Source organism: Alligator mississippiensis, chromosome 13 (assembly GCF_030867095.1).
Source record: "Alligator mississippiensis isolate rAllMis1 chromosome 13, rAllMis1, whole genome shotgun sequence".
Taxonomy (NCBI): domain Eukaryota; kingdom Metazoa; phylum Chordata; order Crocodylia; family Alligatoridae; genus Alligator; species Alligator mississippiensis.
In genome coordinates this window covers 3,581,057-3,597,271 of record NC_081836.1, presented here as the reverse complement: position 1 = coordinate 3,597,271, position 16,215 = coordinate 3,581,057, and the positions used below count along the sequence as shown (strand labels likewise).

At 50.4% G+C, this 16,215-nt stretch overlaps 1 protein-coding gene across 2 annotated transcripts in view; it reads left to right on the top strand.

The window, feature by feature from the left end:
- LOC102575591 (protein-arginine deiminase type-2) overlaps positions 1-16,215 on the top strand; it is a 52,274-nt gene that overhangs the window by 9,745 nt on the left and 26,314 nt on the right. For both annotated transcript variants that reach the window (XM_019500047.2, XM_059716257.1), the window contains exons 2-3: positions 10,496-10,679; positions 12,537-12,609. In XM_019500047.2, coding sequence (XP_019355592.1) covers positions 10,644-10,679; positions 12,537-12,609 — 109 coding nt within the window. In that variant the 5' untranslated portion in view covers positions 10,496-10,643. The remainder of the gene's footprint in view (positions 1-10,495; positions 10,680-12,536; positions 12,610-16,215) is intronic.

The window sequence follows — 16,215 nt, the reverse complement described above, 5'->3', positions numbered from 1 at the left end:
GGAAGAGTGCTGGGGTCATCGTACCCCAGCCAGATTTCTATCCAACCTCCTCTTGCAGACCCCCAAGGCAGGGGAGAGCACCAACCTACTTGGCTTCCTGGTGCGATTCCAAGGCATCGCACGCTGGGACCATGAGCTAAGACGTGAGATGAACCTATGAATCTATAAGTGAGATGTTTTTGTGTGAAGATGCGTGTGCTTGCATAGCGTGCGGTACGTCCTTACGACAGCACAGCTCACTTCCAGATCCTGGCACTGCCGTGACAGGGAAGGGACGGATGGATCCGGTGGCTTGGGGCAGGGAGGAGAGTGCAGCCACGCAACTGAGATCTTGTGGGTCTCGGTCAGGCCCTGCTTTGGATGCTGCAGTTAGCAACAGGCGGGTTTTGGAGGAAAACCTTGGGATCAAGCAAAGTGCGTCCTACTTGATACTTCCTCTGTCTAACGATTGTGTTCGGAGGGTGGACGCCATGACCCCAGTCCTCTTCCATCGTTCACGTCTGTGATCCTGCCGAAATTTTGCTGACCTTTTTTTATAGTCACCTATTATTTCTAGAAGCTCTCCTGCAGCTGGTACAGCTCTTTTGCAGAAACCCTGGCCAGCAGGTGGTCTGAAGTCTGGGAAGAGAATAAACTTTTAGTGCCCTTTCCTAGTCCGCAGCGTACGCTGCCTATATTTTTAACAGCCAGACATCAGTTAAGAGCTCTTTTAATCCAACATAAACCTCTGTTGTCATCGTAAGCTCTTGTTTACAGCTGGGCATGCTCTGTCCCTCTGTTCGGCTCGGCGCACCCCCAGGCTTTCTGCCAGACCTTGGACAAATTGTCCCTTGGGCTTTATAAATCTCCTCTGGCAAGTGCACGTATAAGCCCAGGGGGAAACAAAGCTTTCAAGACCTTGGAGTGAAGTATTCACAAGAGGCAAACTACCAGCTCTGAGCAAGTGAGTCTACGAGTGGTTAGGTACAGAGATCCACTGCCCGAATGGCAAACGCCATTAACTGGTGATATTCTCTGGTAAAACTTGATCTTTAAAATGATCAGGGCAAATAAGGGTCCTGTGATGTTTATGGACTTACTTATGTGACCCTTACGATGATCATGGTCATGGTTTCTGAGTATCTCCCAGAACAGCGTTTGGCAGAGATTTTCTTCACCAAACGTCCCTGCGAGGTAGGGAAAGCAATCTCCCCGTTGCAGTGGAGGCATAGGTTAGTTTTCTCTCCTCTTTTTTGACTACAGAAAAATAATAGAGCAGTTTTTTCCATTGCGAAGATCTCAGAAAGACCACAGCAGGTCAGAAAGTTTGTAACGCTCTGGATTCCTGTTTGAAATTTCTGGGTTTGTCTCGTGAAGCGTTTTGCACACCTATTGCACCTTGAAAGGATCTCAGGGCTGTAGGATCTCCACCGTAGGGTGTTGCAGCATGCCGGTTGAGAATCGCTGCTTTATGGTGAGAGTAAAAAGGATTTTTTTCCCCCTAAAATGCCCTCATCCTAGAAATACTGGATCCCTTCCAGTCCCTTCTCATGTGAACCCCTGTTCAATTCAGCCATGGAGTCAATGCTAATGATGAAACAAACTGTAAATGGCAGGAGTTCCTGATGCCTTTTGTGACGGGTGCGGGGCCCTGGGTCCTCAGTAGTTCATCCCGTTTATGGCTGGGATTTCCCATGGAGCCAAGGTTGTTTGGCACCTAAATCCCATTGATTTGGGCTGTGCTGTCTCCCAAGAGCTCCTTGAAGATCCCAGTCGATTGATTTATATATATATTTTATTTTTTGAGAGCCACATCCTGGCCTGCCATAACTTGAGTTTTCCCACTGAGTTCAATCGATGTAGTCATGTAAGTAAAGGGAGCAGCATTTGATCCCCAGCTGGAGATTAAGAAGTCGACAGGCTTCAAGATGAACAGAGATGAGGGAAAAGGTCCAAAACCTGCTGGAGGCAGAACAGCCTGCATTTCTGAAAGGCACCACAAATGCAGCACATCCATCAGACCCTTCCTTCACATGGCATGGCTAATAATCGCCTATTCTCCCCCATTTCAGCCTGTTTTGGGTTTGGGGTTCCTGGGTGGCTATTCCAGAGAGATTCTGGCTTTGCATGGGAGAACAGAAGCTGGTATGTTGAGGCTGGGCATCATAACCCAGTCACTAGCAGCTGGGGCTGCTTTCCCAAAGTTTCACAACACTGCAAAAAAAACCCCAAACCACATTACCCCAGAGCTTGCACAATTGCAGAATCACAGCAGACTGATCATGCAGCTTTGGGCATGGAGGTCCTGTGTTTTTTGCATGGTTTGCTGGACTCTGAATGCTCACTTGCCTGCATTCACGGCTTCTGCCATAACTTGGGCGCCAAGTGATGTTTTGCCAGCTGCCCCGGCCTTGTTGTTTTACAGGGTAGATCAGCCCGTGGCACTGAGCTGACTGCCTCCCGCGCAGCCCTGGTGACTACAAGAGGAGAATGTGCCCTTTCTTTGTGTATCACATGCGCTGGCAGGGATTGTGCTGAGCTCGTACAGCTGTGGGCGCAGTAAATCTCAGGGGCTAGCTGACCCTCCCTGGGAGGAGGGTGGCCTTCCCCCTAAGTGACAGGCGTCTACTTATTCTGGTAGCCTCCAGCATGCTCCAAGTGTGCTGGGACTCTGCTCGGGACAGAGCTGTTTTGTCCACTGCAATGCTGCTGCATGGCTTGGTGCTTGCATCAGTCCTCCACTATGGACTACAGCCAGTGCCAAAAAATAAGATGATAGAAAGAGGAGGAAGTTTGTTATTGCTGCCTAGTCACTTCTCCTTACCCCAAGGTGAATCCAGCAAGCCCAGAAGCTCCAGATGTGCTATTTGGGTGCCAGTTTTGTAGGGGGTGCTTGGAGGCTGGGTTGGGTAGAGAGCACATTGCATTGGAAGTTCACGGGCTTGGTGCCTCAGCCATTAATGACGGTGGTCCAGTCACCCTAGGCTCTTTGCCTAGCTTGAGGAACCTGAGGTTTGAGCATCTCCAGGTAAATACACCAGGAGCTTTGGGTGCTTGGAGATCAGGGTCTCCATGTCTTTGATTGGGCTCTTTGAAACCTGAGATGCACAAATTATAGCCAATTTGTATAAGGCAGAGCCTGGGTGAGTTCAGAACAGCCCTGTAGCAGGAGTCCCGGCACCTTCTCCTTCCCCATGGCTGGGGATGATGGCTCAGCTCTACCTCTATTCCTACATCACTTAGCTGCTTTGGAAATCCCACTGTAAAATATAGCGGCGTTAAAAAGGGCACAGCTAAATCTGCAGGCTCCTAACTGGGGGATTACAGAATTCAGGGATGTGCAAGCCTAATGCACCCACATTTTTTATTTGATCATTTCAGGAAGCCTTGTACTATGTCTGGCCAGTACATTGCTCTCCTCTTCCCCTAGAGCTGTGGTTTTCAACCTGTGGTCCACAGACCTCTTGGGGCTCCACATACTGTCTAAGGGGTCCATTAAAGATGACTATGATCAATCCAAAGAATGTGAATCCCCACACTTACAATTCAAAGGGGTCCGCACCTCCATTCGAAATTTCCAATGAAACAAGGCTGAAAACCACTGCCCTAAAATGACTGGCTTGGTCTTGCCTCCATGCTCACTGGACCCGAGGGAGTCTGATTGCAGGATGCTTCATTTGCCTCATTTAGACACTTTCATCAAAATCAGTGTGTTCCCACCATACGTTTTCGTTCAGACCAGAAAGCGGGTGGGAATAGGGAGCAGTACTCAGGGGGGGCGTGGAAATTGAGGGTTCGTTCTGGCTTGAGGGTTTGGCCCCTCAGGGCAGACAAAGGAAGCACCAATGCTTTGCACCCAGGCAGAAAAGTTATCAGGTTACTACATGCTCGATGCATTCATTTATTCATCTAAATAGCTTCTTTGCAAGAGATCCTCCCTCTCCACAACAAACAGCATCCCTGGGCGAACTCCACTGCACCCGGCTGGAAAGATTATCAGCCATAAAGATTCAGAATTTGGATGACCTTGACCCAGCCGGACGCTGGTATCAACCTCTGATGCTGAGATGAAAAGCAGCAATTTGTGCTTGCAGCTGGACTCTGCTGGGAGCTGGTGCAATGGTGGGGTGGCCTGCTCTACACCAGGGATAGCCCTGGGGTTTGCTAACAGTGGTGGGAGCTGGGACAAATCCCTGCCGTTAATGAACGTGAAGAAATCAAAGTGCTTCTCTCCAGTTCTTTGGGTAAACCCAATATCTTTTATCAGACCAACTGAAATAGTTGGAAAAATTACTCTTCCCCAGTATAGTCTAAACTGAAAAGAGTTGTCTTCAGAGGCCAAGTCCCAAGCTGAGACCTCTCCACAGCTGATCTTTTTAGGAAGGGGTTGAGTCTCGGGTATGCAGTTCTAGGAGACTTTCTTCCATGCAGGAGGTGAGTGGACAATTCTGGGAGCTGCCTCTTCCTGCAAAGACCAAAGCTGGTTTGCAATGGGGTATCGCCATTTAAAGACCCAGGGCTGGGAGGCTCCAGGTCTCCCAGAGATGGGTTGCACACCAGGTTGGATTTTAAGATGCAAACACACACGTCTCTGGCCTGGCATACTCCGATGTGTTGTAAAGTACCCAAGGGGAGCGGAGGGGACTATCGCTGTCCCTGCAGAGACACGCTAGCATCACCCTCCGCTCGCTGCAAAGCCACTGGTTGAATGTCTCTGAAAGCTGAGAGGCTCCAGTTTCTAGGCATGAGCCGTGGGGTCGGAGGAACAGGATTAGTTGCTTTGGTAACTGAGAGTTTCTTGTTACTTGGTGCCCCATCGTAGGCTGGTTATAGGATTATCTCAGCGTTACCCCTCAGCAGGAGGGAGCTTATAACATGACCTGGTAATGTCAGGGTGAAGCTTCAAGCTCTGTTGCTGTACTGAGCCTTGCGGGATGGCAGCGACTGGCATGTGGTTGTAGGGCACTGTCCCATCCGTGAGACCTGGGAGACTGGCGGACAGCCCTGGGGCTTGAAACTCACACCTGCCCCATACCTTGAAATGATACCGACTTCTTGCTATGGCTCCACCCCCCTTCAGACCACCTGGGCTCTTCAAGATCTGGGACTGACCATCTGCATTGCCAGATATCCTGCATTCATAGTTTAGGCTACAGGCTTTGCTCAGCTAAAATGTACCTAGCCTTTTGGGTTTTATTTCTCCTTCCAGAAGAGACCAACCTAGTCTCTTGAAACTAGACCTCCAAGGTGCTTTACAAGCTCAGCGACCTGAAGGCAAAGAAATTGAGCACCTGCTTCTTTCTTCTTTTTAAATCTTACGATTCTTGGGGAGGAAGAGGGGAATTTGGCTCTTTCAGTGTTGTAGGGTTCCTGATGCTTGGCCTAGCGGTTAGGGCTTTGGACTGTGCTTAGCGCAAGGGGTTCCTGATCCATGACTGGGGCTGACAGCTCCTCATACAATGCTACTACTGCTGCTAAGAAGAATAACATAGGGTTAAAATTCAAGGGGAAACCCCAATGAAAGGTAGGACATCTGAGGATAACAACAGGTTTCTTAGTGGCCCATTTTATGAAAGATGAGGGAGAGAGACATTCTGGCAGGCTGATTAGTACTAATTAACCTATCCCTGTGCTTCTTAGATGACCCGTGGTGCTGTGCCACAGTCTTTCTGATTTAGGAACTAGCCTTTGAGCTTGCTACTGCCATGCTCTATAAGTTTCACCCATCTCGACAAGGGGGCCCTGCCACTTGGGGGAGAAGAGTGCATTGAAGATTGCAAAATGCTCAGATCCCGCAGCAGTGTCTAAGGCAAGGAAACATCTGGATAGTAATCAGCTTCAGCGATTTGCAAAGAGGGGGAGATGCTCCCTGCCATGGCTCTATCTGCGCCAGCGAGCCCATCTCCTGGTGAGAGAGACCATCTCCTCCATCTGACCCGCTGTACATCAGCTATGTCTGCTCCTACGTGCCTGGGTCGGAAAGGAAACTGAATCCGTCTCTGCCAGCATCACTCTGCTATGAGAGCTTTGCCCTTGGGTTATTTTAGTGACACCAAGGAGGATGCAGCTATGCAGGGCATGTCGGGAGCTCTTGCATGTCAGACTTCCCAGGCGTAACTTGGGCTGACCATTAAGCTGCTTGCATGGTTGCAATGAAGAGCATTTTGTAGCCTAGGCCAGGTGCAGCACAGGGTCCCTCCTCCCTACCCTGTGTGGTCAGTGGGTAAAGCGGTTCTGTGCCAGGTGGGTAAATGCAGCTCCTTGGTCCATGACCCCTTCCATTTGGGGCTGGATTTGGACTGGGGCAGAGATCTCTGCTCCCACTGGGGTCGTCAGTAATCAAAGTAGCTCAGCACCTCGGAGATTAATCCCTAATCAAGCCATATAGTCAAAGGGGCCCCTATCCTGATCCTGAAGCTAGAGGCAAATTCCCCATGGAGGTCAAAAGGGTGAGGTTGGCCCAGTGATGGAAACATGTACGCCCAGCAAGCTCCAAAAAGGATCTCCTGCAGGAGCGGGCAAAATATCTGCCAGGTTTTCTGTGCTGCTGCAGCACTGTTATCCTCATCTGCCAGGAGAGGTCCTTGGGGCATACATGAGTTCTGGGTTTGGGGGAAAGGAGGCTCAGTGTGGAGACACTCGAGGTGGTCTGACTTCAACCAGGAGCTTGGTCCAGAGGTAGCTGTGCCGCTCACAAAGAGCAACGGGCTGGCTTTCCCCAGAGGGCTGATGTTTCAGTGGGCCGCAGGTATTAGCACTTGTAAGGGATGGGTTGAGTGAGGATGATCCTTCCTTGAGCCGGGGGTTGGACTAGATGTGACATCCCAAGGACCCCTCCAGCCCTTCCACTCTCTGAGCGCTCTGCAGTCTTCAGCACGTTACTCAGCTCCCCTGGGAGTCTGACACATCAAAGAGTCCTTCCAGCCTACGATTTGATGCGATTGCTGCTGTCTACTGATTGCAGCCCATCAGATGGTCTTGAAAAACAGCAGTTGGGTTTGGGCAACCCATCTGGAGCAGACCTGGAGCCAGTGGAGGGGACTGCGCTGCTGAGTTCTTCATGATGACTTCTCCAGACTGTCACCCTCACTTGATGCGGTGAGACAGTTTTCCACTTGGGGAGTGAAGTGGATCAGTCTGGTGTGATGCTCTTCCAACAGGAAGAAGAAAGGCAGAGGTGAAGGGAAGCATTTTTAATCAGTGATGTCACCTGACAATCCAGGGTCAACGACACATCCCGGGGCTCTGAGATGTTCTGCCTTTTTCCACGGAAGAACAATGACCTGGTCGGGTCTCAAAGCACTTCCTCCTTTCCCCTTCCAATAAGTATCCTTTCAGCCTTACTGGGTGCGTCTATATGTGCAATTAACACTATTTAGCTTTACTGTGCATTAAATTACTGCACAGTAAGTGCCTGCATGTGTAGACGGTGACGCTTTACTGCATAGTAGATTAGTCTAGTGTGCAGTAAAGTGTAAACGTGGTCACTGAGACTGAGTTTGAGCCAGCTGCTCTCCGGGCAGGGGCTGACCTGCCATAAAACATCTCCATCATAGTAACAGTGGTAACTGCATTGGCACAGAATGAGAGATGCAGGTGTTTAACATCAGGGCCATGTTGCCAGTCGCTGATGAGTCTCTCCCTGGTGGAGGGGAATGGCTGGAAACACTGCAGCGCTACGCTGTCTTCCCCCATTATGTCCCCAGGAACATGCTACACTGCGATGGACTGCGAGGTGCCGAGAGGTCTGCTGAGACGTGGCCTCACCAAATTTTGCCATCTGGCTGGGGAAATTTTGAATACTTAGACCCCACAGACCTCCTCCACGGTCCCCTGAAGACTCCTTTGCACCAAAATGAATGGCCAGCATCTGCCTGATAGCGAAGTGGATATGACTGGGTCTTTAATTTGGGTCTGAAACCACACAGCTGAGCTTGCAGACTTGTGGGACAATGCAGATCCTGCTCCTACTCAGTCTTTGGCCATATTGCCTTTGACGACAGTGGAAAAAGGATCGGGCCCACATCACCCCATAGTATAAAGGACTTCGGTTTCTCTCCTGACTTGGACCAGCTCATAGGCTTCGTCCTCGGCCCTTGCTGCAGCTATGTCCCCTCTTCCTTCCTCTCGGTGTCATCTCCAGGTGGCTGCAAAGTGGAGGGTGTCTTGGGGGATGGAGAAAGAGGGATAACAGCCCAGACCCTGTGTCGGGTCGCATGGCTAACAGGTGCCAACATGCTTTGGCTGGGAATAGCGCTAGTGCAAATGAGTTCCTAGAAAGATTTCCTGCCCTGAGCCTTGGTAGGCCCCACTATTCAAAATACGCGTCTTTCACAGAAGTGGAGCTTGGGCCAGCTGCAATCCTAGATTCACCGGAGCAGTGGGCTATGCGGGCAGGCGCAGGGGAACCACCAAATGACTTGTAACAAGAGCTGGCAGATATATCTTTCGTTGAGCATCCACTTGGCTGGATTAGTCGCAGGCGTGCCCACAGCCCTGTTGCGACCGCTTGCACTTTCCCGGGTAGGATCTCTCCTGGCAGCAGGGAATCTCCAACTGGGGAAATATAGTCCCAGAGGAGTACTTTCAGATTTATCTGAATTAATATTTGCATGGAGCCTTACATTCAGCCCCTTGCCACATTAACCTCTGGGTCCCATCTTGCAGCCAGGACAAACATACCTTTGAACTGCTTTAAAAGGGGAGGGGGATCCGCTTCTGTTAACAGCTGGCATGTCCCATCTGCTACATCAGCAAGACCCTATGCAAGCGAGCTAAATTGCACTCACTTTGAGCCCGAATGAAGCGGTTAAAGCACTTTGTGCTACATTTGCATAGCTGCAGAATGAGGTGGGCATAGCAGTTGCCTCGTAACAGCTCGCGCTGGCATCCGTTGTTGATAGATTTGGTGCGTCTGTCTGTGCCTGATGGCACTGGGCAGACATAAGGTCCTAAAGGCTGGTTACTAGAGTGTTTGAAAGGTGCAGCTGGCAAAGAGTTGCCGGCACTTGAAACTTGGCGCCAGTGTGGGCTTCATGAAGGAGTCATGGCTTTGTCTGGCTTGAGGAAGGCATAGTTTCTGCACACAGCTGATAATAACTGCATCCTGAAGTGTGCATGCTGTGTAGAAGAGATCCTGGAGCGTAGTGGCACCCTTCACATAGAGACCATTATGAATCAGGTTGCTTTTGCTTCCCATTGCTGATGCTACTACACTTTAGTGCCAACCCCCTGCCCCACAGAGCTTGCAGCTTGAGTAGGCAGGATGGAGAGGGGATGAGACAAAGGACTAAAATATGCAAGCAGGGTCACTGGTGGGATGGTGACACTGATTTGAGTGCTGAGATGGGAGAGGCTAGGCTGGACAGGTCAGTGGAGGAAGAAGGGGTCCTTCTCCTTCCTTTCCATGGTCTGAGGGAAGGGAGAGGAGGAGTGTGAGGATGTGCATTGCCCACACTGCAGTCCCAGCGGTGGCCTGTCTCTGCTGCACTTGTACCGAGCCTCGCTCTGGTTGTGATTGGGGTCTGTAGATGCTACTGTAATCTTGGAAGCAGGCATCGTAATCCATTGCAACCAGTGGACGCACCAATTTTAATCCATTTCTGGAGCGAACCCTTTAATAATGAGAGCAGAGCTCCATTTTCCATCCAAAGGGTCCTCCCCAAGCTTAGCTATGTGGGCAGGCTCTATCTTTTCCAGCCTGTACGCAAATGTCCAGAAAGATGCATGATACTTGTCTAGGGTTTCAGCATCTGAGCTGCGTGGGTGCCTCGGTTTGTTGGAACAGGGGGTGGTTGAATTTAAGAAGCACAGTCTTATTCATAGAAGTAAAAAGCATGGGACATTAAGGTTTTATAGTGGAGTTTTTTCCAAACTGTTACAAATCCCTTTATATTAGGGAGTTTCTACTTTCCAAGTGCCTTTTGACTCAGGATCTTGAATTGTTTTGTGCAAAGGCGGGGCAGATGGAGAAATTGCTGGTCACAATATCATAGAAAATGAGGGTGGGAAGGGACCTGGGGAGGTCACATCTAGTCCAAAGTAGGGCCAGCCCCTGACTACATCATCCCAGCCAAAGCTTTGTTTAGCCGGGCCTTAAAAACCTCCAGGGTTTTTAAAATGGAAGCCAAAGTGACTTTCAAGGTTGCAGGCACACGTGGAGATAGTAGTTGAGTGGGAAGGAGAACCCAGGCCCTGCAATTGCTAGTCCCGTGCTCCAGTTCTTTGAATGCACCGCTCCTCTCACGTAAGCAACAGAAAGCCATCAAAGCAATCATCATTTCCTATCTTAATGAGCTACAGTTTGGGCTGATTTTTTAATGACAGGGAAGGACAATCCTGGTTACCCAGATCGGGGACCATCTGGAGAAGATGAGTGTGTTATTCTGCAGTACTCAGAAGCCGAAATAACTTGTGTGTTATTTCCCTTGCTAATGATAAGGGATCTGTGTTGGTGCAGAGGGGCTTCTTTTCTCCGGAGTCCTTTGACCGCCTCCCTTTCCTCCCTCCGTTGCAGAGCGGCCCCTGCTGATGCCGTGTCGTTCAGCGTGAAGCACACGGACGGGGTTCGCGTGGAGGTTGTTACAAATGACCAAACGGAGGAGATCCCAGCAAACGGAGCAAAGCGATGGCCTCTGGACAAGGGGACGACCCTGAGACTCAGCATGAGCAAAGCCAGCACAGAGGTCAACGATAACAAGGTAAAGGAAGACTGAGGACAGCGCAGGGTATCCTGGGCGCCCCTTGGACATGGGGCATGTTCAGAGGAACTGGAAATTTTAGGCAGGCTAGGAATAGGGGGATGCATCTTCACAAATGGCTACAAGCTGGTGTTGGTTCTCATTCCTCGATGGGAGTTTCTGACCCCATCTCTTACGGTTTGAGTTGGACAAGGGTTAGTCCTCCTGTGCACAAGAAGACACAGCAGCAATGGAAGAGTAGATCCCAGAAGGACTCGGGGATTGAAAGTGTCCTGAGCACATCTACCCATGCCTTAGAGGAAGATGGATGGTGCCCCTGGGTCTGATCGGCACTGAATTCACAGCGCTGGTTAAGGATGCTTGTGTAGGATGGCTCCGTTCCCACGTGTCCTCCACCAGACTCGGAAGATCCAGTCTGGTGTTGCCAAAGTGACATAAGTTTGGGCTCAATGGATGGCTCCTTTCTAACTTAACTGTACTTTTGGTCGAGGTGCAGAGTTTGACTGGTACCTTCGGCTGCAGTTTATTAAATGCAGGTGCTAGAAACCTGTGGTCTGTGATCACGGTGAAGAATGCTGCGCTGAGGTCAAGGAAGAAAGGCTTACAGCCCCTCATGGTTGCAAGTGGCCTCGTTTTTCTCTTTGCCTCCTGCTGTTTTGTAACTGGTACCAGGAGAAACCATGCAGGGAATGCCAGATGCCATGTTTATCTGTGTTAAGATGGCACCAATGCCAACAGGGCTATGTACCTGAAGTCTCTTGGTTGAAGATGCTGCGGCATTACTGGCCAGTTGATCATGGTGCAGTTGAGGGCATTGGTGGGCTCCATCTGACATGCTGTACGCTGGGGATGCTCAGTGGCTAAGGTCAGTAATGCAGCATCCAGCACAAAAAAAGCCCAAGACCTGCGCCCTGTCAGGTTGCCACAAAGTTTGATGCTTCCTTGGAAGCTGTTGCAACCCTTGTTAGGATTTGCTGTTTCCCCCATATGCAAGGTTTGCAATACAGGGGGTGTGGGAGCAGTTTGCAAATAGGGGGAATGGGCAAGTGCAAGAGTGGAGCAGACGGAAGTGGCCTCAAGGGCAATCCCTTGACCTCTTCTCCCCATTGACAGGCAGGGCAACGGGCTGCTCCTGGCATCTCCTCCATGCCCTTCCTCAAGCCTGCAGATCTCCCTGCCTCTGCTTGCCTTCCCTCTTTCAGACGAAGGCCTGTTGCACCAAGAATTTGGGGTCTTCCATCTCTGCTCAGCAGTTCAGTGGCATCATTTGCCTCCTAGCGAAGTGCTGGAGACAGGAGAGGGATGAGGCGAGAGCAAAGATAACATGGCCTGATGTTGAGAGCTGTGCAATGCAGGGATACAGGGCAACACGTGTGCACAGCTGCATGGCAGGCTTACTGCCCCTGGCCTCTGTGCTGTGCTGGGCAAGCTGCCTCCTAACCCAGAGCCAAGATAGCCATGTCTCTGAGGCACTCCAGGCTGGCTGAGAGGCACTCATGTGACAGTGCTAATTAGCCTGCTTTCATGCCAATTAGCCTGCTCAGGGTATCATAGGACGCATCCTGGCTACCTCTGGTTTAGCAGGCAGCTTGCCCCGAGCCGTGGTGCCTGCTTGAGGGCAGGGCGGCCTGGCACAGTAAGTTTACCATGCTGACCTGGTGATACCAGCCAGCATCCAAAGGCAGTCAGGTTGGCCCAAGATGGGGAGATAGAAGCAGCCAAGGCAGACATGAAGCCAATGCATCCTGGAGAGGGACATCTGAATTGGCAGCTAGCGCTGTGTCCCTGTTGGGTGTCACCTGCCACGCTCCGGTCCTCCTGGCACCTCTCTCAGGAGCCTGTGTTTTGTGTTTCCAGGTAAATGTTAACTACTACAGCGAGAACGGAGAACACCCCGTAGACCACGCCGGCATCTTCCTGACGGGCATTGGTAAGTGCAAGCCCCAGTGAGCTCCACAGGATGGTTGCAGTTTTCCTCCCAGTCCAACAGCCAGCCCACCCCCTTCATCTCATGGCTCAGGCGTGTAACGATGAGCCAGGAGACATGGCCTGGCCACACCTGTAGGCAAGTGTCTATGCTGTGGTTTCACCATCCCTAAATGCAGTTAATGATTCTGATAAGCCTGGAAGAGTCGGAGAGGCTTTGATCCCTGGGGGAAGGTGCTATAGAAGGACGAAGGATGAATGATGGAAAATTTCCTGAACTCTCAGCCTAGGGGCATGGCCTTGTACTTGAGGTCCATAAGTGGGACTGAGAGGGAGATCCTTTCAACTTTCTCACCAAGAGGGTGGTGAAGCACTGGAACAAGCTTCCCAGAGAGGTGGTGGAGTCTCCAACCTTGGAGGTTTTTCAGACCCAACTACACAAAACCTTGGCTGGGATGATCTAGTTGGGGCTGATCCTGCTTTGAGCAGGGGGTTGGACTAGATGTGACCTCCTGAAGGCCCTCCAAGCCTCGTTTTCTGTGATTCTTGGCTCTGCTATAGATTCATTCTGGGATCTTTGCAAGTCTCTTACAGGCCAGATTTTCAAAGCGGTACTATTTCCTTTTTGCAAACCAAAATAAGAGCCTGATTTTTCAGGAGAGTGCGACAGCCAGCAGCCAGGGTTTCAAAATGGCAGAGCAACTAGCATGCAATCGCCCAGCCTGCTGGGCTCTTGGGAAAACCCAGCATCTCACCTTTGGTGCTTGAGTAGTAAGTGGGATCTTACTGACGGTCTAGCTCCAGCGGTAGATGTTGAGCACCCCTGAAAATATCAGCCTTCAGCGCTCTGCATCTCGGTTCTCATCTGTAAAATGGAGATTTTTTTTCTGCCACCCTTTTGCTTCTTTAGGCTACAAGTTTCTCAGGGTAAGGATGGTCTCAGACTATGGCTCTGAATATATGAGTACAAGCCAGTGCCCAAGCCCCTAATTTGCATGGGGGTCTGCTGCTGTAACTTCACCACATTAAAGCTACGCAGGTAGGTTAAAGCTAGCCCTGATATGTCCACATCTGCAATTGCATCTCTGATTGCACTGTAGACGTACCCTCGGTATGTAGAGCACCTAGCAAAATGGGGCCCCGGTCTCCACTAGACTTCTTCCACACTACAGAAATACAAGTCTTTGACCTTCTCTGCCTAGATGGATCTTAGTTATTGCTGTAAATGTACAAGGGCAAAGTGTTGTCTGATCTCTCTCATAGCCTCTTAAGTCCATATAGTATCGGTGGAGTCTCCCCTGCCTTACCCTGACATAATGGAGAGCAAAACATTGGTGTCTGGTTTGTGCATAGCTGGTGCTGAGGAAACGGTGCTCATATGCCTTTGCCATCTCCAACGGAGGCTCTGTTCCTTCAGGCTGGAGGTCTATTAGTGTTTGGAGGGGGTTTTTTTTCCCCCTCTCCTTGTAAAATTCACTTGATAGTAACTAACTATAGCCGCGCAGGCTGTTCCTACTGTTGCCTTAGCAGCAAAACAGCTTACAGGGGGACAGAAATGTCTCACATGATGTCTCAAAATGCATCAGGAAACCTGATATGCCACAGCCTTCCCTCCGGGCCCAGGCGGCGGTGGAAAATGACTCCATGTGAACATGGTGGGGAAGACGCAGGGAGTTTAGATGGCCCCGGGGGAGCACAGCTTGAAGGGGGCACGAGGAACAGGCGGCTTTGTTGAGGAATCTGGTGCTACCATACGAGACCCCCGGGGCAGACCATTACAGCCATTGACTTCTATACAAGGAAGCAGACGCTGAATATTTTGGCTGAGCGCTGCACCAAGCCCATCATTGCACAGATTCATTTGACTCTGGATGGGGCGAGTGGCCTCCAGCTGTGAACTCCCAGAGCACCACCAGCTCTGAGATAACTGCCCCTGCCCAGGGCAATCATGCAGCAGCTTACCCTTCGGTGGATGCGGAGCAAGCTCACCCCTAGCTGATGCCATGCTAACTTGCTTGTGTATGCATACCCAAAATCATTCCTACCATGTGGTCTCAAAGGGCACTTGTACACGGTACACGTCGTTTAGATACGCGCCACGAAACGGTGCCAAAACCCACCATTTCACTAGGTTAGTCACGTCTGAAAATACATGTTGACGTCTTTTTATTGTGGTAAATTAGACCACTGACAGTGGCTAATTGACAAGTGGTAGTCTGGCTTGTGAGCCAAGATGAGCTCTGTTCGCTGTTGTGATTGTGCCTATAAAACCCATCCCCACAAAGGCCTGTTGTGCTAGGCACTGTACGAAATGACCTGAGAAACTCTACTCCCTTCCCTTGAAAAGTCCTGGGGTGTTTAAGAGCTCAAGTTTTACTTCAGGCCCAGTTGCCCCAGACCTGCACAAGGATCCATCTCGCAGAGCCCCATTGCTTTCAGTGGGACTCCACATAGGTGCAGGCATCCCTCTGCAAACATCTGACGGCACGATCGGGGCCTCAGGGCCCAAATAGTATCATAGGAAAGTAGGCATCTCAGGAGGTTGCATGTAGTCCAGCCCCATGCTCAGCCTCTCTGAATAGACCATCAGAGGCCAGTGTCTATCCAACCTGCTCTTGAAAACTTCCAAGGATGGAGATCCCACAACTTCTCTGCTTAGCCAGCCTCGTAGTCAGAAACTTCTTCCTAGTTTCCACCATAAATTTCTACTGCAGCTTGAGGCCATTTCTCTTAGTCCTGTCCCCTACAGCCACAGAGAAGAGTCTCTTCCCCACCCTCTCTATAATCACCCTTCAGGTATTTGAAGACCGTTTTCAAATCCCACCCCCAGTCTTCTCTTCCCCAAGCTAAATAACCTTTGCTCTTCCAGCCTTTCCTTGTAATTCATGCTTCCCATGCCTCTAATCATTTTCATTGCTCTTCCCTGGACTCTTTCCAATTTATCCATGTCCTGCTTGAAGTGTGGGACCCCAAACAGGACACAGTAATCCAGCTGAGGCCTTGCCAGTGCTGAATAGAGCAAGTGGTAAAACGCTAGAACAAGTTACCCAGAGAGGTGGTGGATTCTCCATCCTTGGAGGGTTTTAGGACCTGGCTACACAAAGCCCTGGCTGGGATGATCTAGTTGGCGATGACCCTGCTTGGAGCAGGGGGTTGGACTAGATGTGACCTCCTGAGGTCCCTTCCCACCTGAATTTTCTATGAGTCTGTAATTTTATGGTAAGCTAGAAGGTGCATTATAGTGCCGGCAGCCCACACGGGAACAAGCAGGGATTCATAATGCCCTGACTTGAACCTAATTGCACCACGAGCTATTTATACAACTATCAAAAACTTCAAAAAAAGAAGCCCTGTCAAACTGCCAGCAATGCAGCATGTTGAAATAATTAGTGCATGGCAAAACAAGATGTTGAAAGGAAATGCTAATGTCAGCCCTGTGTGACCCAGCCTCTGTTTCCCTATCATGAAACCATCTAGGAAGCTCCCTATACTGTTAACAAGCCTGGCTACTCAAAATATGCTGTACAGCAATGTAGTCACATGCTTAGGTTGCATGATAGTTACTGAGGCCTGCTGGATCTGCCTTGGGGCCCAAGCTTAGCCCCTGAAG